Consider the following 26,852-nt stretch of genomic DNA (forward strand, 5'->3'; position numbering starts at 1 on the left):
TAATTCATTTTTCTTCAATGAAGTATCAACTTTACAAAGTCATTTGGGGTGAACAGTCTACATACGTTTCACAAACGAAATGAAAAGAAAGAATCTGAAAGTAGAAAATTGTTTTTCAAAACATTTTCGTAGGTGCGCCGTGCGGCACTGCAGGCGGCGCACGGAATAGCGTCATTTCGCCGCTTGGTGGCCGTGCCGATCTCGCGGACGCGAACGAGCATCAACCAAACTTTAGTCCAGCGTTTCTGCAGGTTTACAGAAACGAACGCTTCATAAAGCCACCCTCAACTTTTAGGATTTATCATTTACTGTATGGACCTTGAGGAGTGGCAATGTGTGCTCAACTGCACGGTATTTTTAAAATGTGTGATATTTAATACCTGGCACACATATGAATGATTTGAGTTCTACTTGTTCCAGTCGGGTCACAAGATGAGCGATCATATTTACATTGTTTGTCAATAGATCACTTGACTGTCATCAATTCTGGCAGCAAGACAGAGACATGTATCATAGTCATTTATTCACCACCACTTTACCACCTCTCTGAGCTCCTCCGCCACTACACACCTGCCCGGTGCCACAGGTCTGCGGACCGGACATTATTAGATGTGCCAAGAACTAAGCGGAGGGTCAGAGGGGATCGAGCCTTTTCCGTTGCTGGTCCCTCTCTTTGGAATGACCTCCCACTGAACATTCGGCAAGCCCCCCTCGCTACCCATCTTTAAAACTCATCTCAAAACTCATTTGTATTCTTTGACTTTTGACTTAGCATGACTCAGACTTGATTTTAGTTTGACTGTTTTCGTGCTTTCTACTGTCTTTGTTATTCATGTATTGTTTTATTGTTGTGTGTATGATATTTGCTCCATGTACAGCACTTTGTATACAGCGGTGGTTGTTTTAAAGTGCTCTATAAATACAGTGGAGTTAAATTGAGTTGAGAATTTCCTACACTGATGGTGTGTTGACAATTTTATTTCGTCAAGTGGCTGCACGAAGCAAAAAGTAGAATATTGTCTGCTTCAAAAATTTTTTATCTGGACCCAGATGATTTTGTTGTGTGCAACCACCTGACAACCTAAAATTCAGTAAATTCAGCAAACCATTTCTTCAGTGTAAAATCGGCACATTTCCGGGGAAATGGCAGATAACTGCCCTAGAGTGAAAACCTTTCGTTACAAACTGCATGCAGTGGTTGCACATTCAGTCTGCCCGCATGTGCACCTCCTCCCTCCGCTTGCCCTTCCCGCGGTGCCGGCATGGCCTCGAGTGCAGTGATTATTCATGAGGGACAGTGCAGGCTCGACTTATCTACTCTCGAGAAAGAAGAGCCACTGGATTGTGCGTTTTACTACTACGGCGGTGGATTACAGTGATTCTCGAATTGAAGCACTCTTCCCACCGACTGATAGCTTCTCAAATTATTCATCCTATGTGCGATGCGGATGCGTGTCTGGTATTTGCATTTAAAGAGTTTGTTCGTCTTCTCAATCTGGAAAGCGACCCGACCACCCCCAAAAAAACCGCTCTATTCTTGCCAAGCTGCAGAGGAATTTTAAACAGCCCTTCGTTTCCTTGAACATGAATCCATCAATGAGCAACAAAGATTACGGAGTATCATCTCCTCGCAATCAGGGCAGGCAAAAGGGATTTCTCCAACAACCACTTGGTCCGGTGATGTAAAACTCCAAGATTCTCTATGTGAGGTAATATAGAGCTCTCGTGACCCATCAGCGATGCAATCAAATAAATGCCTTCATTCCGGGGTTCATCTTTTGGATTAACCGCAGCTTTATTAGCGCACGCCTGCTTGAGCTAAGACGACCCACAACCGCAATACAATCGCACCTGAGAAATAAAGAAACAATAAACAATACCATTTGAACAATGGTTGTATGCATGTTCGTCAGGAGGCACTGCACTGAAATAATACAATGAAAACGGTCATTACAGAGAACGGGCCTCACTTGCTTGTCCGCTGCCGACTGAATTTTCCGCATTAACAACCCCAATAAAATGCATTCCTGAAAAAGAATGCATTTTACCGTGGCCGAAACAAATGTACCAAGTTGATTGTGACTTGACTAATTTCATGTCTGAACTACCCAAACAAAATAGATAATGTGACAAATGCAATATTTCTGTATTTATCGTGTGACACTCTGAGTTAAAGAGTGATGTGAAGATACTTTTTTGACGCCCCATGTCCTGAAATTGAGTGACGACCAATCCAGGATACACCGCGCCTCGCGCTCAAAATCAGCCTGGATAGACTCCAATTCACCGTGACCCTATTGAGATTTATTGATTCAGAAAGAAATGCCAGATTCTTTCTAGGGAACTATATTACTCACAACGTGCCTTATAATTGTAAGGTTGTACAATAATTATAATTGTAAGGTTTCATAATCCGATTAAATTGCAATGACTGAACCGATTATTTTCATTTTAAAGGCCCTAGAAACTCTTAGGGTGGTCATAACACTTGCAGTTTTTGGCTATCTACGCGTGTCAGGGCTCAACCTCTTTCAACTATACCGTATACCGTCTCATTCAGTTAAATGTGTAAGAAAATCCAAAATGACAACTTTGAGAAGCTGAGCTTCATCCACGCTTTGGGTACATATGAAAATTGATCCGCCAAAAGATAAATTGCTGTCTTGATCAACCGGTACATACTACTTAACGATCCAAATCCTAATGGCTTCTCTTATTGATTCTTATAGGGTGAGTAAATCATACAAATGGATTGGTTTGCGTGACTGTTTATATACAGCACATCCGGTATGCACTCATGAGCTGTAATGTATCCTAGGGAGGGGAAACAGATACGCAGGACACTTGTTAAAAGTATGTCAAGAGACCAAAATGCTTCATTTTAGTTTTGGAGTACTGTACCTTCAATATACCAGAGTGCCTTATAAAATGAACAGAGCAGTCAAAGGAGAGCTTTCCACTCTTTTTGGAAGTTTCCCAATGTATGCTACTTTGGCTACTATTATTTCGGACTACTTTTTATATTCAAATTGATCCGAAACAAACTCAGACATACAGTGTATTAACTCAGCATTGTTCATATGCTGTATCGCCACTGGCACAGAGCGGTAAACATTCTGAAAATATTACAAATAATGAATTGCAGTGGCGTTTTAAGCGGTTGTATTCACAGTCCTTTTGATCAGTTTCCTCAAATCATCTTCTGGGCTGAGAATAACCCTTGCTAGATGAGTCATTCGTCCCGAAGAGTCCAAAAGAACATATTCTTCCCATTTGTAAAAGCTTGTACAGAGAATCCCAGCTGGTTGAAATCGCTTGGAGAAAATGTCTTTTCATCACCTCCATTGGTACATTCTCACCTCACAATCCTTGACAAAAAAAAAAAAACTAAAACAAAAAAAACTTCCTGCTGGTGAGGTGTTGAGGTTCCTCTCTCAGGGGGTTGTGAGTGGTAGAAATGGCAGATTGTCTGCTTGGGGCCACAATATGGACTCATTAATGGGTGAATCAGAACTATTCTCATGGTGGTGGGGGTGGGGGTGGGGGGCTTTTCCAAGCTAAACCGAGCCCATCTCTGCCTCCCAGTGTGTTTAGTAACAGACTCTTAGGCACGCTGACTTAGTGGGGGGTCTGTTATGTTGCTGCAACATATGGGGGTGGATATACTGGATGGCAACCAAACTGCTGGTGTCTCCATATTCTATTAGCGGCTGATTGCTCCCTTTTTATAGTGTTGGGTGGAACTTTCCAACAAACTCTTTCGGAGCTGTGGGGCACAACTTATAAAGTGTTTGTCGTTTTTGCACCCGTATTCAGTATCACATCCGCATGGGATGTGAGACTCCAGAGGCGCAAACAGCACGAAAGTGATTTGAAAAAAAAAAAGAGCAATAAAGGCCTTTTTTTCCGAAAGGCTGTAGAACAGAAATGCGAGCTGTAAAGTTGTTTTACATTCCGAACAATCTCTGTGCAACAACACCGCGTACAGTATTTATTTTGATAGGCAGCGAGGCAAGTCATATTTCAACATTCATTTATAATCCCGAAAAACCTACACAAGAGTCACTTGTGAGCAATCTTTTCAAAGTTACTGGAAAAAAAGGGTTCCTTTGAGGCCTCAGTCAAATCATAAAACACCGGATTGGTTAAAAATGAATACATTTTTAAGTCAGGCAAATTACATGTTGTAATACTTTTCTCTCGCGATCCCTCAAGCCTCAATGATTGCATCACCCAATTAGGAAACAGAAACAAGCTCTTTGTGAGGTGACACAAAGGGCTGAAGCGCTGCAAAGCGGACTCGGTATAATTTATTTGACGGCCTCCCACCTCCTTCAAGTGTGGTGTTTCGGCTTGAAAGTAACACCAGATAAGTGGATATAAATAGAATCTGTAACCTGACAGATCATGAAACGGCATGTTCCAGAGACACACCCACATTTGTCCTTGTAGGATCAACTGTCAATGCACATGGATGTAAATATATGTTAGTGTACCTGCCGGGCTTTTGAAAGTGTCACGTTGGAAATGTGTCCTGTTACGAAAACGCACATTGGCATTGCCTTATGGCCGTGCAGCAAGTTATATGAATATAGATGAAACAAAAACAGTGTCCATCATACAGTATGTAAATGTGAGGAAACACGTTCATATTATAACAGTTACTTGCCTCGAACTGCACTGCAATATTCATAGAAACAAACCCTTCCAGGAGTGGGTACAAATATAAAAAAAAATCAAAATAACTTCCTGGTATTCCCTGTAGTTGAGTAAAAAAAGTACACGGAAAAAAATACAGTCTGTTTTTGAATGCATCCAATGGGGACTCTTCCTGGCAATCACACAAAGGAACTGAGGACCTTGTCGAATATGTGCTCTTTTAAAGATAAAATGGAAAAACTGTTCAAGCCCCGATGCCTGGCAATTTCGGCCTGGAGTGGACCAGCCATTCAGAAATTAACTGAAATTCCCAATGGCCACCAGAGGGCTTAATCAAATGCAATGCAGTAAATTTGAAAATCATCAGTCCATTCATTTCAGAAATTCAATCAAAAGAGTAAAACTACAGTTTTGTACAGATTCACTGAATGTTTAGTACTACTTGAGTTTGAGTTTCATATTTTTGTTTAACTGAAACTGCTGAAATAATTAGTCGTCATCCATATGATATATCATAATAATAGGCATACTTGACGTGGAATTTGTTGTGTTCTTATTCCACATTCATACACCTATTATGTACACACTTGATCGAAGTTGTTCATGCAAATTCGGATCCAACACACTCAGCGAGCGATGTGCTATTGATATGTATGAGCTTCAAGAGCACGCTGAGACCAGAGCATCACACTAGCGCTGTGGGGTGTATTAAATAGGGCATGACCTTGCAGCACCTAGCATCTATAAATAGCCAAGAGTGTGTTTGATGTCTGCTCTTTGAGACACGCCATCGTTCGCCTCATAAATGAATCCAATACAAATCTCTGCATGTGGCTTCTCATCTTTTGCTGCTATAAATGATTTTGTCAATTAGGATGTTGAAAGATCTCGCCAGTTGTGGGAAAGGGATTCCAACGTATACACGTGGACAAAATTGTTGTCTCGGTTATGTCCTGAGGCTGTTTTGCGAAATCCTGCACAGATTGATTTGCTTCAATAATGGACACAACATTTTTTTTTTTAAATCATGATGACCGAGGGCTCTCGTCATCTCACCGGTAAATGTACGTTGCGGCCGGCCGCATGTTCTACTTACAGAAGCCAAGCCCAGGGTGTGGAAAGAATAGTCGATGTAAAGACAACAAAAAAAAAACAATTTATCTTGTAGACGGTTCTTCCACTCTTTGCTTTTTTCTATGCCAGAACGTTTAACATGGGTTGTTAAAGAAACTTAGGAGAGTATTTATTGCATGTACATATGCACCTCGTTTTTTTTTCAAGTTGTAATGCATTATATGCTAATTTATATCCAGTTTTTTTGGGATCAGAGTTTATGGCAAATTTGCAGTGTAAATTATTAATGAAGGCACTTACTTTATGTATATTTTAGGTGAGGGGCTCAGGATTTTTAATTTTTATTTATTTTTTTGCTATTGTTAAAAGTTACTGTCCGAGCAATCAAAAAAAAAGATTTTGTGACAAACACAAATTATTTCTACTTTCACCGAACGTTACCCGAGACTGACAAGCTCGGTTTTGGACCTTTGAGGTTCTGCTGTAAAACAGACGCTTGCGCTAAGGTAGAAACTTATCTTGCTTCTCCTTAGACAAATGACATCTTGCACGTGTCTGACATTTTTTGTAGCGTTTCCCGCCGTCTTCTGGGCGTCACTTCGTCGTGCTGCGAGCTGTGACCAAAATGTCAAAGTGTCATCCCTTCCGGCTGTGTCAGGGTTGTTCCGCCGTGACATTTTAAAGTAGCATGTCACTCACAGGGCTGGGGAAAATTGGATAATCTATTTTGATATTTTGCTTCATTCCCTAATGCAGCCGCAATATCCCCCTCACTCTTCCTGGCCACCTGGCAGACAGCCAGTTTCCGAGCATGGTGATGCGGGTAAAGAAAATTGATTTCTAAAGAGCTCTGTCGAATCGGCCCCGGATATGAAAAATGCAAGTATTTATTAGTACAACACTGCTATTAACATAACTTGACAAGCGCATCCAGATCTATATTAAAGATGCGACTGGTTCCCGCTGTGCGATACATGAATGATATACTAACATTTGAGTAAATGAATCATCACCCGTATCATATTGTTTTGTTTTTTGTTATTGTAATGTGTCCTTGGGTGTCTTGAAAGGCGCTTATAAATAAAATTTATTATTATATTATCATTACCAGTCACAACGCAATTTTGATTATATCTGCATTGTGTGAGAGCGGGACGCAGGTCCCTCGCAATATCTCCAGCGTGTACGCAACCGCGGCAGGCAGCTCCTGTATTACTTATTAGGCCGCTATTAATGAACATAGACCGAGAAAGGTCAAATGGGCCACATGCTGATGTGCACGCATGCAAACTCACACAAAAGCGCTGATCCAGATACACTCGTGCAAAGGCTGGCATGCACACAGTTAGCAGAAAGGTCACAGCATACGCTTCCTGTGTGTTTGTGTTTGTGTGTGTGTGTGTGTGTGTGTGTGTGTGTTTGTGTTTGTGTTTGTGTTTGTGTGTGTGTGTGTGAGAGAGAGCGAGAGAAAGATATTTGAAGATGATGTGCTGCCTGTTGCTATGGAGCGATATGACTCGCAAAGATTCAAAAACACATACCCCTACACCACACATCACATTCTAAAGTACACAATCAATTAATGCCAGGACTAAAACATAAAATATAACTTTTTGTTTTCTTTTTTACGGTTTCAGAACCTCATTCATGGCTCCTCATATTGATTGTGCTCACTTTAGCGTATGTATCATGAGTAGTACACTGACAAAAATAGTGTGTGGGTGTTATTTTATTTCATCAGATGTTTGCACACAATAACATGATCAGGACCCAGACATTTTTTTTTTAAGTAGACTATACATCTACTGGGTTCTCCCCCGGGCCTGCGTAGGTTTTCTCCGGGTACTCCGGTTTCCTCCCACATTCCAAAAACGTGCATGGCAGGCTAATGGAACACTCTAAATTGTCCCTATGTGTGAGTGTCAGTGCGGATGGTTGTTCGTCTCTGTGTGCCCTGCGATTGGCTGGCAACCGGTTCAGGGTGTCCCCCGCCTACTGCCCGAAGACGGCTGGAATAGGCTCCAGCACTAATATACATGGTGACCATTAGAAAAGGGGGCCATTTTTGGAGGAAAAATGAAAATGAACCATCGATTGTACACAATAGACAGAATTTTTGACTCTCAATACATGGGCAAGCGCGTTATCCTTCCCATCCCGAACGCTCGGACTGTTTGTCTTTTTGCGTGTGGATTTGAATGTTTCATTTCAATTTACAGAAGGAACGCTAGCACTTTTCAAGAGCACGACGTCACCCCTCATCACTTCAGGGTTGAGAAAATGATGCCAGTTGGTTAATCAGATTCTCCCCCACTTGCACTTCACCACCTCGTGAAAGATAGACAGTGGCGCAGTGAAATGGGCTACTTCAGAGTTCGTCTGCATCATGCACGTGCTAATAAACTGATTTTATTTATTTGATAGAGGGATTGTTTTTAAATGTTCCCGTGCAACTTGTCTTATCGCGTATTGCTATTGTGTTATTGCTAAATTGCAAAAATACAACGCAGACTGACTTCAAGATGGTTCATCTGCTCTGTAGCAGGACACAGACAAAAAGAACAAGGAAGTTCAACTTCATAATGTCACGAATGTGACCAATTCCTCCTCACGAGTTTTAATGATGAATAAGTTTGCTTTACATATTAATATTGTCATTTACAACAAGTTACGCATTGACTGTCCATTGCAAGCTATAATGTGGCATCCTATTTTGTTCCAAAGTTGTTGTTTTTTTTTTTTCTTGACGGTGTCACTATGCACATTATACGTAATATATTTTGAATTGAAAACAAAATAACTCACATGGAGATACAACTCAGGCAGGCCGGATGGTGCAAACATACTGCAGGTACACGTAACATTGTGGAGCGATCACATGTCAGTCTTCCCAAACTATAAGTGGCCTTTAATTAAGAACATGGGGTCAGACTCAACCTAGAGAGACTCTTTACATGCTTCAGGTGTTGCTCTTTGCTGAGAAACGGAGTTCAAACGGGTTCGGCAGATGACCGTGAACGTAGCATCTGGCAACTGTGACCGCAGTTCCTATCTGTGTTCATTTTTAGCGCCGAATTTGTATCTATTTTCTTAATTCATTTGTTTTGATCTATACTGTTCGGCCACTTGATATTGCATAATATTGGTGGCCTTATCATGCCGAAACAGTTTTGCTCTGCAACCGGAGAGTTGACTCTTTTGCCTCTGTTTCAGTTTGTCTTGGCATGCACATTTATTGGAAATTTAGTTTCGAGAGGGGGCAGACAGAGCCAAATGGAGCAAACCAGCAAAAGCATCACGGCCGTATTAGACATCTATTCATCTATAGTTAATGACGAACTTGCACTTTTCTATTCTATCACAGATACTGTGATGCCGCAACCTCGGTACGGTTCAGGTGTCATCGCTCACCAACACCAATAACTGACAAGGCGCGATCAATAAAGTAGATGTACAAACAAGAGCATGACTCCTTGGCTACATTTTGAAAATTTTAACTCCTCCTTTAAGAGCGGAAGATCCTTTTCTGAGAATTGATCTGATGGCTGCTTGTGAAGACAGAAAACAACAAAATTGTTTAACCTCCCCTTGGCAATTCATTGCAATGTGTCTGATGAATCATATTTAGGGGTTGTGTGTGTGTTTATGTGCGTACTAATATTTGTGCATGGGCAGCCCTTGTGACAGGCAGACAAGAGCGGTGAAAAGGCCATTAAAGTGCTATCACATTTCCACAGGCACGCAGTAGACCGGACGCTTCTCCCAAAGTGACGGGTTCTTGCCACGGCAGCGGTTTTAGTGAGACCGGAGCAGAAATAGCGAAACTACAAGTCTGAGTGTTCAAGTTAAAGCATCTCTCTTTTGGTGGCAGGGACAAATCCAGGCAGCTTGGCCAATTATCCGCTTCATTATAATTAACCAATTAAATGACTCTTTAATACGTTAATTTACCGCAGAACGAACTTGAAATGGAGGCTTCAATCAAAGAATCTGACAACTTCACTGCAGACGAGTGCGTTAGGGCTGACGAAGCAGCCCCATAATCAGAACAATCAATTGCTTCACAATAGGCCCAAAAAGCACGGTCAACCAATGAAGTTGACGTCATTCCAAACGCTCGTCTGCATGCAGTCGTGACAGAAAATTGCAGTTATAAACGTGTGCTTTAGACTTTTTTTTATGTTGAACACATTTAAATAAAATAGCCCTGCAAGAAATCCATGGGAAGTGATTTCTTCGTGTACGTTCATGACCCCAAAAGTCAAAATATAATTGATGATAAAAAGATGCTTTCAGCTATATTGCACTCATCCCCCCTGCAAGAACTTCATGAAGAACTTCTTATTGAAATCAAAACCACGTTAATTTTTTAGGGTTATATTTGCAGGAAGCAACCCAAAAGTCCTGAAATGTGCTTGGTTCTGCTCCTTCTTCCTTTACAAATATTCACATTGTCCATCACTACAGCATGCTTGCAAATATCCACACATTGTAAATGTGTCTTCAAATGACGATGCATTCAGACAAAAATACTGCTTGCAAGTCTTCCTTGAAAGCACCACTCACTTCAGGCCATCCTAAACCTTAATTTCCATCGTCACGCTCGTCCTCTTTCATGTTTCATCCGTGCAAATGGTGTCTGAAATGTGCGTCACTTGTGACTTAAACGTTATGTTGCGCTCACAGACCTCTGCATCAGTTCCAGTAAAAAAAATAAAATAATAATCTTGTTTAAGGCACCGATACTTTTACTGTTTACTGCCTTACTGTTTGAAATGTTACAATGAGCCAAAAAGTCATCTGTCGATCATGCAAATACCAACATGAAACAACTGTCACAGAGATGTATAGAAATGAAGTGTTGCGTGTTGATATGGACCAATTTCTTTGTTCAATCATTGTTTATCATTATTATGAGAAATCATGACATGTTCCGTTCTTCATAAACTATATATGAATACGTTTTGCTTTTTGCTTACTTTATCCTACTTGCATTGCGGATTATTTGCTCCCGGGCGAGTTTTTTGTTTGTTCATTTCTCCACTCTCGTAGCAAGAAGTGCTAGCCAAGGAGAGAGAATATCCAAAATTGGTGATAATTTCAAACGTAATAAAATAAGGTAAATTGCAATTGCTTTTAATTTAAACAACTTTATGTCTGCGGTAAACTAAGCATTGCTGGCTAATTTAAGATAGCCTAACAATGATAGTGGGAAATAATTGTCATACCTTACACGTGGTTCAGGTAAACGGGAAGACAGACCGGGGCTTCCGGGGCACTTTCAAACGCTTTATTTACCAAACGTTAACAAAATAGAGTCAACACAAGCGCATTCTTAGCCGACTGGCCTCAACTTAGGCCGTGACTTGACGCATTAGCCAGTTAACAGCCAGTCAACTGTACATCCTCATTCACTCACGTGCACCTCACTCAACAGGCCAAGCCTGCCTTGTCAAGGCACACGTATTCAACATCACAGATATAACAGTGTTCAGAACAAAAGGCAGTAACTGATTCATCCATGGTTTAAAAATGACCAGTTAGCTCAAACTTTCAAATTTAAACTCAGTTTCTTTCCTCACCTGCCTGCCAGAAATATGCCCCAAACTTTAATTTGCACACATGGAACACAGTGCTCCAACACGAACACCAAAATGCAGCAAAATATTTCTTATTTCATTCATACTGCCAAAATAACCAAAGCAATCGATTCTTCGTTCAACTTTGTTACTCTCACACCATAGATTTTTTTTAATGCAACAACACTTTCTTTCATCCAATGCGTAAAATGATAGGAGTCAAAAAGTGAAGATTCTAGAGATACTCACAGTGTCACGTATGCATCACGATGTGCCTTAAACTTCATGTTGTACGCTTTTCATACACATTTATCCATATCGGGAAAGGAACGTACCAGCCTTTAATGCTTATTTACCTGTCAAACGTGTCGAAGTCTCACTGTGATTGTGCAACTGTACTTTCGCATCAAACTTTGTGTCGCACACATTTAAACACAACACCGCACTCTGACATAGATAACAGGTACAAACTTTAGCATCACAAATCAGCCACTCATGCAACTATTGACCAAGTTGATGTCTCACCTTGCAGAGGGGACTGCTCTCTTCAATTTCGACCACCATCCGCCAGCCGAGTGTCTTCACCGCTGCACCTGCACCGTACAAATCCGTCAAACCGGATTAAACCGCGCCAAAATGCACTTTTATTCTTCCCTTGGCAGTTCCCCCCCGCTGCGTGGAGTACACGCGCAGGCTCGCGGAAAGTCCTCTCTTGTTGCGCGGTAGAGTGAAGCGTGTCCTCTAGCGGCTTCTCTCTGCCGTGTGCCGCCGAGGCAAGAAGCGCAGCGCCGTGGACATGATCCTACGCTTGGACACGCGCACCGTCAACTGTGGTGGGGAGAGACTGGAGCCTGGCTGGGAAGATATCCCAGCACCGGAGAAAGGGTGGGGGGAGAGGGGGTGCGTGGGGAGGTGGGGGAAGAGTGGGAGGAGAGAGATGATGATGATGATGATGATGGTGATGATGCGCAGCCTTCACTGGGATGAATGAAAAGACTGAGAGCATCCGACTTGCATGCACGATAAGCGCCCGCGCTTGTGTCTGCGTTCACTTTGGATGCAGGAGGGAGATGCCACAGTGAGTGGGAGCACCAGGCGAACGAGTGGGTTAATACACCCACACTGATATTAGACGGATTATATAAAATGATCACAAAGCGTGGACTGCGTGACTCATGGTTGTCGTGAACAACCCAGCTTCCCCCCCTCCCCCAGGTGTCAACTTTACACGCTTTGCCCACAGGCGAAAGTGTTGTCATGACAGAGTTACGGTCAAAATGACAAACCCCACGACTGAATATTTGCCAGAAATACTGCCCAATGTTTGCATCGTTTATAACGTGGTAAAAGTGGAACTCATTCTTGGGGAATTCATGGGAGTCAATGACACCCCTAGTGTGTTACATACAGTCTGTCCAGTTGACTCCCCACATCTTTGGCAGTGGAAATTGCGGCAAGGAATTTAATGTCCTTTTTTTTTAATGGTGAGATGTCAGTTTTTATGCCTTCATTACATCATTTTGTGAACCTGTAGCCTGCCACATATTGCACACACTTGGGTCCATTTGCAGAGACCATACATCATACATGTATTATACCTCTATTGTAACATGTTGCTCTTTGGTCGTCGGGTTTGAAGAATCAGAAGCCTGAAGTTAGTCACGTGTGCTGCATTAAGACCCCTAGCGAGGAGTAGAAAGTTTTATTTTACCATATTACCATTATAGTCAACTTGCACTGGCTGTAAGTCCATCTGAGATACGATTTTAATGTTTTGTTATTTCAGACAATATTTCTTGGCTTCCGATCTTGCCGTTGTGGCACGACCTAATGTTCCATACTGAGTCTTACGCTCATAACCTGGTGTTCTGTTGGTGATTCTGAGTGCTACGAATCAAGTCATCAGGTTTGAGGGCATTCACACTTGGGCTCCACTACGATGGAATGCCTTACTCGCAATAACCACAGTGGCGACCTCAGGTGGGAGTTTACTCGAACAACTGCGTGTTGCATCAACACAAGCCTTTGGAGAAAGAATTAATCCGAGATCTCAATAAGAACAATTGCTTGTTAGCAAAGGTGATTGGTGATGACCTTGCTTCCTCTGAACGTGATGTTTAACCAAGGAGGGCTCGGCCAAGTGGTGTACGGAGTCAAAGCAAAAAAAGAAAATGCTTTCACATCAGTACATAAAAGTCTGACTTGAGCCTGATGTTTTCTCGAGAAAATCCGCAACATTGGAATGGATTTTGGGTGCTGATTTTGGTTGGCAAAGCAACAGCAAAACCTTCAACAGTAGCACACTTTCCCCAAGGTGAAGCATACAATTGGGAGCATAATACAGTGGGACTGTTTCGCTTCTTCGGTCACCAGAAACTTTATTTGGGAGTGTAGCGGCAACTTAGTATCCTTTTGTCGCTACGTCAGCAGGGCATGTAGGTTTTTGACTCATGCTTTTCTTCGACGGGCTTTTCCTTTCCACGGCGACGACAAGGAATACACGAGGCCGCCATCGTTGATCCCAAAAAAATTAATCGTTTTATTTTCTTGAACACAAATTAAGGCTTTATCAAATGGATTAATAAAACTTCTACAATACACTTAAACGAAACAAGAAATCAGTTCACATGAAGTACGAAATAAGCAAACACGAAGTACGGTCGAAAAAAAGGTGTTGCTCCATGCCCTACTGTCTTACTAATGATGCTTACATAAATTTAGCCTCTTAACAGACTAAAAACAGGACAACCAATGGAGCCCAGATATTTTGATGTTCTTAATAAATTTGTTCTAAATAAAATATCAAATATAAACCAAACTCCTTGCATCTATTAAATTCTAATTATTCAAAAAGCTACATCTATCATTTAACCAAATTTTCCTTATGGCTCTAACGGGGAGGATGGGGCCGCAGTAAAATGGGATTCTTTCTGGTTCTTTGAAGAAGACATTGACCTCACACTTTTCGGAAGACGGCAAAATCAAGGTTATGAGTGGCTCTTTTGAATTCCAGATTGAGAATCTGTGGAAAGAGCACATGGTTAGGTTCCATGCGCGTGGGCCTTTCAATTTGAATTCTACGGGGACGGTTTGACATAGAATAGGGCAAACATCCCAAAGGTTTTTGTTCTTTGCTTTCATCGAAATAGTTCTTGTCATCATTACAATTGTTGAATGAAGAAAGAAGAAAGATGCAGTCTTGAAATGTAGATTAGCGCTGAGTTTATAAAAATCCAATCAATGAATCAATAAATCATTATTTCACCCTCAAATAAGTTTCTGAAAATAATATTAAAGGGACAAACGCAGCGTACGCTATACAATTAGAGTTCATACAGGCAATCTCTCCAGTTCCTCCAGAGCCTACACCTCTCTGGTCCACTTCCATTTTTTGAAAAGAATGATTTCCATGACATGACCCTCATTAAAAAAATGTATGTATACAACATTTTGACTGACATTTAATGTCGTTACATTGTTCAACACGAACAGCAGATTGGCACCTGTCCAAAATGGAGCAAACGTTGGCAATTTCGAAGCTAGTCATTTGCATGAATCAGCATAAAAATACGTCTCACAAGAATTGCTGCCATCAAACGTGATGATGGTTTGAACTCCACGTCTCATGTGACTTGTGCGGCATGTGTTTGGCGTGATGTCAATTTGAACCCCTATGGAGGTCCTACACCAGCTTCATATTCACTCTGTAAAAATAAATGAGATGAGCAAAATTCCCCAGCACAAGACTTTATCACCTCGAACCATTATGAATCTTCAACATGATTCACAGAGAGACAGCGGTGGCTTGATTTGACCAACTGAGCATATCCCAACTGCTGCTCATAAACCCATTATCGGAAGAGCTGAAAGTGTGAACAGCATGAGACATTACTTCATAAGAAATTCCAGACTGACGAGTGATTTGAGACACAGCTAACAATCACCCCCCCCCCCCTGCACCCCCAGACTGAATATAGAGAAGAAAAAAGGACTTTGACCTCTGACTGTTTTACACAGTCATGTACGTATATTTCTTGTTCGATTAGCCCAAAACCTCCTTCAAATGGCAATTTTCACCCAAGAATTTGCATTTGTGCTCATTCGTGGGAAAATGGGCACCCATTACACGCTTTCAGAGGCTTTTGATGGCAGCCCTCGGTGGCACTTCACGGCTCAGACAACGTACTCGGGCACACGCTAGCACACACAATCATGGACACACAAGGAAGCTAATAACCACAAAACCCACTGACACAATGCACACCGACGACATGAAAGGCCAATTTATCAAACCAGCAGCTTAGGCACGCCCGAGGATGTATAGTGCCAGCACCGGTCTAAAGAAAGGGGGCAGGAAGTGTGTGTGTGTGTACTTTGGAAAACTCTTCATTTTTCTCCTTGCTAAAGTCAGTGTCGCCTGTAGCCAACTGACGTAGTTGCGTGTTTGGGCTATTTGGGGCCGTAAAGAGAGACTATGTGAGGGTGAGAAAGAATTGTGGTTTGCCTCTTGCCATTTCTCATTAAAGTGCAAAATCCAAGTTTGTTCCAAGTGCAAAATCCAAGGGCTTGCAGCATTTACAAGCCTCAACGATGATAGTTGTCGTGAGAGGCATGTTCGACTGGAGCAAAAGACCAGTCGGGCATGACATTGCGATATTGTTTGTTTTAAACCACAAAGGAGTGTTGTACAAGCATGTGAACACTGCACGGCATGTATATTTGATAGAGCCACTTAAGCAACCACAAGAAGATAAATTCAACTTGGTTTCAGTGCATGTGTGATAGCGACTGGTGTCTTTGCTGTCCTTGGAAGGACAAAGTATCCATCGCTGTATTTTCTACATTGTCTGTCCTCTGTCTCTCTGTCTGTCTGTCTGCCCCCTGCCCCCTGTCCGTCCCCGTTCGTCCGTCGGTCAGTACGCCCCCGACCTCCGTCCGTCTGCGCCCCGCCCGCTTGTCCTCTCATCCCGTCCCATCCCGTCCGTCCTGTTGGTCGGTCGGTCGGTCAAAGAGGTGACTGGAGCCTTGAGTTTAATCCATTTTGTGTTCATGCTCGTAACTCAAAACGCTCATCTCATATGGTCATTCTTACATACACATGGCTATTGACAAAGGAGACTGTCAACACTGAGTAAGCTGCTGTGATATTAGTCATTTGTCATATAGTTGAGACAACATATGCCTTTGAGTATTGTTATACTGACTTTCTACATGTGTTGCATCTCCATTGGTGTTCCATTATTCAACCATCAGTGTATGTATGTGTGTGCATTTTCCGAACCGCTTGATCCTCACTAGGGTCGGGGGGAGGGGGGGGGGGGGGGCTGGAGCCTATCCCAGCTGTCTCCGGGCAGTAGGCGGGGGACACCCTGAATCGGTTGCCAGCCAATCGCAGGGCACACAGAGACAAACAACCATCCACGCCCACATTCACATCTAGGGACAATTTTAGAGAGTTCAATCAGCCTGCCACGCATGTTTTTGGAATGTGGGAGGAAACTGGAGTACCCGGAGAAAACCCACGCAGGCCCAGGGAGAACATGCAAACTCCACACAGGGAATTGAACCCGGTACCTCTGCACTGTGAAGTCGACATGCTAACCACTGGACTACCTGGCTGCCCCTATATATATGTTAAAACGTGCTATTTTGATACAGTTGACTTATAAGTAAATAAGGTGTTTTGAGGACACACTGAATAATGAATACATCAGAAGTCCCAGTGATACATACAAAAACCACATCTCAAATGCAGTGTAAAAAAAATGTATTTCTATTCTCATTGCCCATGAAAAAAATAACACCAGTGGGACCTTGGCTTCATTACACATGAAACGGGGCATAAAAGCAAAGGCGTATGAAAACGCACTCTTCAAGGGTGAAGGCAAATCTGCGGAGATTAAAGTGAGACACCAGATCTTTACTCGCAGCTATGCGCAAACTACATTGCCGAGGGACTGTTTATATTTAGATACCAGTTCGAGCATATTTATGGGTGAAAGGACATTTCAAAACGGCACCTATTTAAGTGAGTGACATCCGCTTTAGTTCTGTGCATTTGTCAGGCTTTGACATCTGCAGAGGGGGAGGGGGGGGGGGGGGGTATGGTATGTACGTGCTGGCGGAGCTTCCAAGCTCCCTCAGGCACTGCCCATTATTTGGCGCCAAATGAACATTTGCCACAAGTCACTCACACACACACACGTATACGCTTGTACGCATGCACGGACATTCTGCTAAGTGACTGTAAATTAATCATGCCACAAATGTAGATTCAAGCTCTCTTTATTAAGGTGTTTATCAGCAGAGAGTGATTCAAAAATGCAGGTTTGATTTCATGAGCATCAGCAGCTCTCTCACTTGGCTTCCTTACAAAGTGTAACAGAGAGAGAACCGTACATCCAGCGAGTGCTAAATCAAGGTTATAGCGAATTTGTCACCACACTGGACACTAGACACGGCAGTTAAATGAAGAGACTAATCTTTGATTTCCAGCAACTTAAAAAAAAACATACTGGATCAAATGCATTAGACACCACTCTTATATCGCAGTTAGACAAAAAAAAACCATGCTCATGACTTTGATTACAACCATTCATTGTCCTCATGAGGATCGCAGGTGTGCTGGAGCCTATCTCAGCTGTCTTTCGGCAGTAGGCGGGGCACACCCTGAACTGTTTGCCAATCCCATCACAGGGTACACATAGACAAACAACCACTCCTCCTTGTAATCTCACCTAGCAATCAATTAACTTACCTAAAGTGACATGTGCTGACCTCTAAGGACAGCACCATGCAAACATGACTCACGCTGGTGAGGCACACAGGTCTCCGTGAAACACAGTCTTTAAACACCATACCTGTCACCTCATGTGTCCAGCTGCATTTATATTACGACAACAACACCTGCACAACGTGAATATGCATGACAATCTGTCTGGATCTTGCTGGATTAAATACGTATCTTTATATCACACAAATTATAGAGTGAATATGATTCATTCTGTGGCTCATTTCAAAGTAACATTATTTATTTTGTCATATGGGCCTATGTATGTATGTATTTATGTGTATAGGTATTTATGTATGAATGTATTTATTTCGGAGTCACTGTGATGCTTTTTTTTCAGAGGTTTTAGGGTTTGTCTTTCTTTATTTGCTGCTATATACTGCCACCTAGACGAGGAATAGAAACATTGCATGTCCAGTGACAATAGCCTACATAAGCTGTTTAAAAAAAGAAAAAAGAAAAAAAGCCTTCTTGAGACAGTTTTAGCAACATGACAGGGAAAAATATCACATACACTTTTCACGATGCAACGCAATGGACACAAAAACATTAAAATAATACATATTAAAAAATTAACTTGTATGAATTAAAATGAAAATTAAATAATGCAAAACATGCAATGAAATTATATTTGATTGAATAAAGGCAATTGTATTTTTTAGACCATGTTCAAGTAGTTGTGCTCGGCAAACTTTATTTGATGCAAGTCATCCACCTAAGGACAGTAACTCATATAAAATTAAATTAAAAGAAATAATCCGCTAGTTCTTTTATCTGACTCTACAAAACAAACTATTTTTAACTCTTAAAATGAAAAAGTCCTTTAAATGTCTTTGTCGCTTCGTCTTCTGCTGTGCCTGCATTTGTAGCCACAGGGTGGCAGTAGAAAGCCGAATCAGTCCAACGTCTGACTCAGTGAAGAAGCAGCCTGAGGGAGTCTCATAAAAAACTAAATAATAATAATAAATATGAATAAATAAAAGAGACTGCGGCTGGGTTAAAACATCAGCAAGTCTTTAAGATGCACAGTCAGTTGAGTGCTTCCATTTAAACTATCATTCATTAAAGATATGGTGGCCAGAGATGGCACACTGGAGTTTCCCTCTTGGATATCACTTGGAGTTTTGATTTACGCCATCTTCCCCCTGGTCGCCCATAATTGCATCCATTTCTTGCAAATGACTCAGTGTGCATTACAGATGTCTGCCTGATATTGAGATACTTTGCAGTGACTCGCTGAGTATCTGCTCACGCTTGTGTGTGCAATCTGATCTCATGTTTGTTCGGAACAATTTGGGGAAGGCCTCGGAGGGCTGTACTAAATGAAAAACAAAAAGATCCGACAATACAAACACATGTTTATAGTTTTTTTATGTGACTAGTTCAGGGCCAAATGTTTTTGAGTTTATTTAGAATTGCATGGCAGGGTAGACAAATGCTTTTGTGGTCTGTATTTGCAGAATTAGCCTATAAGGTCAAGTGTGAATTAAACTTGGCCAACCATTTTCTTGATTAATACTGATGGCAAAAACAATTTCAAGCATACTTTTGTTAGTTTATTTATTTATTTTATGCAGCCCACCCAGCTCCATAGTTAGACCCATAACAACGCGCTTAACTACGGAAATACTTCTGTTCGGCAATTTCCGGCGAGTGACGTCATTTACAGAATGACGATTTGACATTCAACCATTGTAATGCATTGTTGATTTGGCGAAATACCTTGCCGCTGTGTGGCGATGCACTGTTCACATTCAGGCAAACAGTTGTTTGAGCAAAAGAAATGCAAAAGCAAAAGAAATGGGAACATAAATGGATCAGAAAATTGGACCGGTACGGTTTCATTCTCACAAAGCGAATGAATTTCACCCCGATGTCGACAAGTATTCTTTGTTACAAGCACTTAGAAGACCTCTTTTTTTATCAACTGGATTTCCAAAAAAAGGGAGGTGTGCTCATTAGTGAATAACTCTGGCTGTTGTTTATGAAAAGTATTCCAAGTATTATACGTGTACATGGATCTAATCTTGTTGGAGTGCATTGATGGAATCCTCTTTACGACTAACAATGCTGCCGATATAATGTACGGAGTGGCAACAGAAGTGTCTTAGCAGTGACGATGTCAGACACCAACCCACTCTGATTTATGCTCTCAGTGCTAGCAGGAATACATGGACCAAGTAGATAAATCCCATCGTGCGCATTTACAGCAAGGCACAGTATCAAATTGCTATATCGGCTTCCGTTCGGCTTACCGTTCTTCCACGTCCAGCCGTTCACACACAACATTTTCCGCTGAGCGTCTGGCTCGTAAATGTATGGTCCAACAAACAGCAACAAACTCTTCGTCGTCCAACTTGTCAAACACCAGGATTCCCCCAGATAAGTTTGAAACGTCGCTTTCCGAATCGATTTCTTTGTACATTTTTCATAGTGAGCCCCGCTCTTGTTGTCTTGACGTAACATTACACTTACAGGTTTGTTGCTTAACAGGATCTCACTTTGTGAAAATGATTCTTTTGTCACTTAGAGTGTGGCCAGGTGTCCCAACACTTTTGTCCATTTTTAGTCTCCATAAAATCATCGCATACACATGCAAGGTGAACTCGATCCGATATTTCTTGTGTTATAAAGGCATCTTCAGCTAGATGGCAAATGAGTCAACACAGACCGAACCAGGAAGTGATCTCTTACCTTGCACGTTTGCTTAAAATCTCCATAAAACAACTCAAAAAATGAAATCATCTACTCAAAGGAAGAAATTGGCAAAGAGGAAACACTGAGCTCAGGCTGCACTGACCACAAGAGCAACAGCTAAATCAAATGAAAGCCGAGACAGACTAATGTTTTGTTGGCACGGCTTCCCCTTTGCTTTATTTCCATCCTGGTATCCTTGTTATGGATCTCTTGGGGGATTGAGAATAAAGCCACTGGAGGATCATGTCATCATGTGCAGCGGAATAAAGACACAGGAAACGGACATCCAAGGAGCTTAGATGGACCTCCATGTCAAGGCATTTGTGAGTGTGGATGAGAGGAAAGTGGTGAAAGTATCGGTAAAATAAATATAAAAGTACAGTACAATTATCACCATACATTAATACAGAGAGTGGCACCTCAAACGTTTTAATGGTAAAATTGGCACTAACGTTGAATAAAACATTTGCCATTGAGGCCTAAGGCTACCGCGAGGGAACTCCGTTTGCCATTTAGTTGGCTCTTGAAGATATACCCAAGGAGTGGAGACTCAATGTCAAAATCCACATTTGCTATTTGTTTACCATTTAAGCAGCTAATCCCGAATCAACTCGAGTGGGTTACGAAGTGTACTTTTACCGAAAAAAAACCCCAACATAGCAACAAAAATAAAAAATCTAATTTGTTCAGGATGGTAAATATTCATTCATTCATCTTCCTAACCGCTTGATCCTCACTAGGGTCGCGGGGGGTGCTGGAGCCTATCCCAGCTGTCTCCGGGCAGTAGGCGGGGGACACCCTGAATCGGTTGCCAGCCAATCGCAGGGCACACAGAGACGAACAACCATTCGCACTCACACTCACACCTCGGAACAATTTAGAGTGTTCAATCAGCCTGCCATGCATATTTTTGGAATGTGGGAGGAAACCGGAGCACCCGGAGAAAACCCACGCAGGCCCGGGGAGAACATGCAAACTCCACACAGGGAGGCCGGAGCTGGAATCGAACCCAGTACCTCTGCACCGTGAAGCCGACGTGCTAACCACTGGACTACCGGGCCGCCCAGGATGGTAAATATATACTATATGTATATTTTTTTTTTTAAAAGATTTTATCGACACCATATGTTGTCCACAGCACTTTCCCAAGCCTCATATTCACTTTTTTGGAAAACATATTGGAGTGTATAAAGACTATATGATTCTGACACACTTACGCAGTGTCATCAGCCTACAGTAAGGTTTTCTTTTTTAGCTTTGAAAAATTCTGAGTGAACCTCTACTGGTCGTTTAATAGTCTAATAGTGATTGCCAGAAGACTATATTCTCAGAAAAAAAATCAAGACAGCCATGGGGCCCTTTTCTGTCAGATGTGGAAGAAGGTCTTGTCTGTCTAAAATGGTTCCTCGTCTAATACTGTCTCGGCCACCCCCTCACAGGAGTCTGGCTCTGCCTAGCCCATGTGACAATGTGTGACTCCACGTACTTAACTGGTTTCAACCGGTAAGAATGCAAATGTGCAGGAAAGAAGCTGAGCCAGGAAAAAGGTCATGGCTTAAATCAATTAATTGAACAGTTTACAATAATTGTAATTGAACAGTTTAGAATAATGTACTTTATACTCCAGGGTATACTGGCCAAGAACAGAAACCAGGGTGGCGTTTTTTTCATAAAGGTTTAAATCCATCCTTGTTCAGTCGTACCACCTCGCTAGCACTAAGCTAACCTTTGAGGGTTCGTCTCTGAGGTCCAACATACAAGTTTGCTAACTCCCTTTGTGCTCGGACAGCGTCCGAGGCCAACAGCAAAGTCACAAGCAAAGAGGTTATGTGAATCAAATGGTAAAATGGTCAATTAAGCAACCTCTTGATCACTTAATAGCATTTGTGAGCAAAGGTAAACGCCGAAGAACCATGAGGCAGACATGCTAACCACGTGTTCAGCGTGATGCCCTCCCAAGAAGTCCTTTTTAATTCCATTTATTTTACTTTCTAAGTGGGTCTTTTTATTTCAGACAAGTCGACTAACATGCTCCCTTCCAAACGTCAAACCCTTAAATTTCGAACAAGGAACAAAAAGTTGAGAATATGCTCAAAGAAAACACAAGGGTCCTTCAGGTCAACCAAATGGCCAAACAGAACATTTAATAGTCATGCATTCAAATAAGGGATAGAAGTGGCCATCAAACACAATTATCGCTGAAGTCTACACGCACATACACTCACACACATGTACACATACATACACACCTACCTCAGCGTTGTATGTGTGCTTTATGCGACTATGACCGAAGACTGTTATTCCACTAATTCAATATCCATAATTTCCTACACTTTTCTACTCAGCCTTTGCCAAGAAATGATTGACAGTTGTGCCAAGTTGGTTCTCTCAGAAGTCTGCTTTTGTGTGAGTGAGTTTGGCACCGACTCAGTGGGCTTACTGTCAAAGATTTCTGTCTCTCAGGTGGACACACAGCAGGGAAAATATGAGATGATATTGAGATCAGCATGTCATTTTTCGTATGTGTTTTCACTAATGCCTCTCAGGTAATGTAGGTCTGAACGCGCAAATGCTGCCGTCTTTGTGCGCGATGTGGCTCCGAGTGCATCTGTAAAAGTACACTTGTGCGCCTGCCCTGGAAACTGTGCATATTTCATACTGACATGTCTTTTGGAGCAAGTAGCACTCTGGAAGATGTTCAGCTATTTGAAAAGAGAGAAAAAAAAGGAAGTTTCTGGAGTTGCCGAGATTGATGCGAGCATTGATCATGTGGTGACAATTTAAGATACAGTGGACACTGTCGGATCAAACGCAATTCATTCAAGGATGCTGGTCCACCTTCCGCTTGTTTAGATTTCCCTTAAGGAAAAAGGAAAATCATTTGTTCCATAGTCAATTTATCAACACAAAACCTTTTAAGTGTGCAGCAAATTCTGAAGACAGATTTTTGTCCCCCCAAAAAATTAAAAAGATGTCTCCATTTAATCCAATGTACTGACTGCTTTGAGAAGTGATGTCGCAAAGCTGCAGTCTTACGGGTTTAAATGTAACTAATTAGGTTAGTATGGATCAACAAAATTACTCTCTTTGTTTATCTTGCGTATGTCATGTGTTACTGAGAAGAATTCAGTGTGCTCAATCATTTGTGCCCCAAAATCAAAAATGGACACACCTTGGCACTGTTTGGCATCACACAGCAAAAAAAGGACAGATAGGGTTTGAAGGTAGACATACATTCATAACAAGTTGGATAAAACAAGATTGCATTTGAATCTCTGAGCTGCATTACGTATAAAACGTGCAGTATTATATATATGTCATTTGATCGGTCAAAACCATTCGCTTATTCGCTCATCAATCCATCCAGCCATTGATCCATCCAAACATCATCAATCAATAATCCATCAACTAAATCAACCCACCCACTTTTCCATCTGTCCATCCATCCACTCTTCATCTCTCGAGCCACCCATCCATCCACTAAATCATCATCCATTTTCAGTCCATGCACTCATTCTTGAATCCGTCCATTCGTTCATCCATCCATAAAAACAGGCAACACACACACACACACACACACACGCACACACGCACACGCACACACCTCATAAAGTAACCTAAGAAGCAAATACTGTATATACTTGATTGGCCGCCAAACTAGCGTCACAAACATCACTGTATGCTCGTTAATCCTCTTGCAGCCTTTTGGCTCGTCTTTCGGAGTCCAGGTGCCGGAGCATGTGTTGACCTTGACGGGCCGCACTGTGACTCGCCTCAGGCCCGGAGATCTTTGTTAGAGCTCCAGATGTGCTCATTGGGGCCCGGATGATTAAGTACGTGATAGAGGGCCAACTGGACCCCGCCCAGGACAACCGAATGCACGGGCGGGGCAGGGCCATGTATCATATAAATTGTATGAGTTCAATGGATCAGAGTGTTGCTGCATTTTCATGGATGATGACGATGCAGTTCTGTTCTGACATGCAAGTGAACTCATCCTATGACATATTTAGCTGTGATTTATAGGTAAAAAACACCACAGAGTTCTAGATTGTGTAAAAGCTGCAGGATGTCTCTTTTACAGAAACACGATGAAGCTCATTATTATGTATAAGATTGGCCGAATTTGGACCTTTTTGTGCTCAAGCGTAAAAATTGGCATATCCTGATTTCTGTGCCGACGCAAGCTTCCTTTGACATGTGCCTGGCGCACCTGACAATTTGGTGTCTGTGGTTTTAGGGTTCAGGCTTTAAGTATTGGCGCGCGGGTAGTGTAATGTGGTTTGGGGGAATCTGATCGTGATGCAGACAAACAGATTCTGCAAGCTAATGACATCTACCATGGTCGATGTCATTGTAAAATTCTCAGAGAAAAATGTACTTGCATCTGTAATTCAAAAAGAATATAGTAAAAAAAATTGTCGACCAGGTTATTTGCATAGGTTGGATCAGATTATTGTTATGATCATATTCTTTAAGACATTTTTAAAATCCTCCCACTGACTGTCACATACTATTTTTCTTTTTATTTGGAGATACTCATACATGATGGCAAGTTCCTTCTTTATTCATAATTTCTCAGTACAAGAATATTTGGTATTCTCAATGTATATGCAAGAATTTGCCAGGATCCTTACAAATTATGTAAAATGTTACATTTCCTCGAAAGTGTTGGTTCAAATCAGGGCTTTATTGTTGATGTTTTTGCAAAAGAGTCACAACGTAGCTTTGAAATAATCCATAAAGCACTTGGCATTGCAATTGACATGCAAATCATAACTACAAATGGCATTGAATCAGTTCACTTGCACGGCAAGCACAATAACTGTGGAAAAGTGATCATGAAGAATGATGTGAGTTGGATGTAGAAAATCATGAGGGGAAGTGAAAGGAAATAGCTTTGAATCCTTTTTTTTTGGAATGTATTTGGTCATATATATTTAAACACCAAATTAATGTTAATTCAATTTCAATAACACAGGGCACACACAGCGGGCTCACAATTTGTGCAAGACATTGTTCCATGTTACAGTGACACACACACACACACACACACACAAATATTCACGGTCATGCACACGCAGCGATTCCAACGATAACAGCAATACATAAAGAAAGGTAAGATTTACAGCAGGACTGTGTGATATGAAGCCAGGCACTTCTGCAGAGGTCTGCAGGTTATGTTCTCCATGCCCCGGCCAATGGAAAGACTCGCTATGTTTACATAGTTTCCTGTCCCATCTTGGAAGTGGAATTTTCTGACCTTGAAAGTGGATGAAAACTTTGAATGAGTAGACCTTTTGAGCTTTGCTTTAACAGGTTAGTTACATGCAATGCAATTGTAAAACTGCAATGAAAAATAAACCGCAACACAGTGAGCGGACTCTGTCCTTTGTTTTTGCAGAATGTCTGAGCAAAATATTATCCATCCATCCATCAATCCATTTTCTGATCCGCTTATCCTTACCAGGGTCGCGGGGCTTGCCAGAGCCTATCCGAGCTGTTTTCGGGCATTAGGCGTACCCCGCCTAATTGGTTGCCATACTGAATTGGTTGCCAGGCAATCGCAGGGCAGAGCAAAATATTAGCAACACTCGATCCTGAGACTTATTTTCCACCTTAACTTTTTCCCTAATAGTGACTAACCTTCAATTCCAAGTTAATCCTCTTCAATTCCCACATATACCCATTAGTTGTCAATGTTGAAAATGAATTTAATTTTGCCGTACCAGGAAATGTCTATGATCAATACATGTGTCTTGCAAGCTAGCAAGGTAGCTTACTGAAATCAAGATTTTAGTGTGCGTTTATGCTGTCCATGATGGTCTGCCAAGCGAAGCTCCCTTTAGGGCAAAATGGCACACACACACACACACACACACGCACACGCACACGCACACGCACACGCACACACACACACACACACACACACACACACACACACACACACACACACACACACACACACACACAGAGGCAGACACACACACCTTTTTTTCCAAGCAATCACATATAGACTTCCTCCTATGACATATTCCCCATCTCTTATTTGC

The 26,852-nt window shown here is 41.8% G+C and overlaps 1 protein-coding gene across 2 annotated transcripts in view; it reads right to left on the bottom strand.

The window, feature by feature from the left end:
• The window catches only part of zgc:171482 (zinc finger protein), a 60,486-nt gene extending 48,268 nt beyond the window's left edge, over positions 1-12,218 (bottom strand). The window contains exon 1 of one of the 2 annotated variants that reach the window (XM_052080040.1): positions 11,838-12,218. In XM_052080040.1, the coding sequence (XP_051936000.1) occupies positions 11,838-11,876 (39 nt within the window). In that variant the 5' untranslated portion in view covers positions 11,877-12,218. The remainder of the gene's footprint in view (positions 1-11,837) is intronic. The other variant, XM_052080038.1, reaches the window with a different exon arrangement.
• Between the last annotated feature and the right edge of the window lie 14,634 nt (positions 12,219-26,852).

Source organism: Hippocampus zosterae, chromosome 11, assembly GCF_025434085.1.
Source record: "Hippocampus zosterae strain Florida chromosome 11, ASM2543408v3, whole genome shotgun sequence".
Classification (NCBI taxonomy): domain Eukaryota; kingdom Metazoa; phylum Chordata; class Actinopteri; order Syngnathiformes; family Syngnathidae; genus Hippocampus; species Hippocampus zosterae.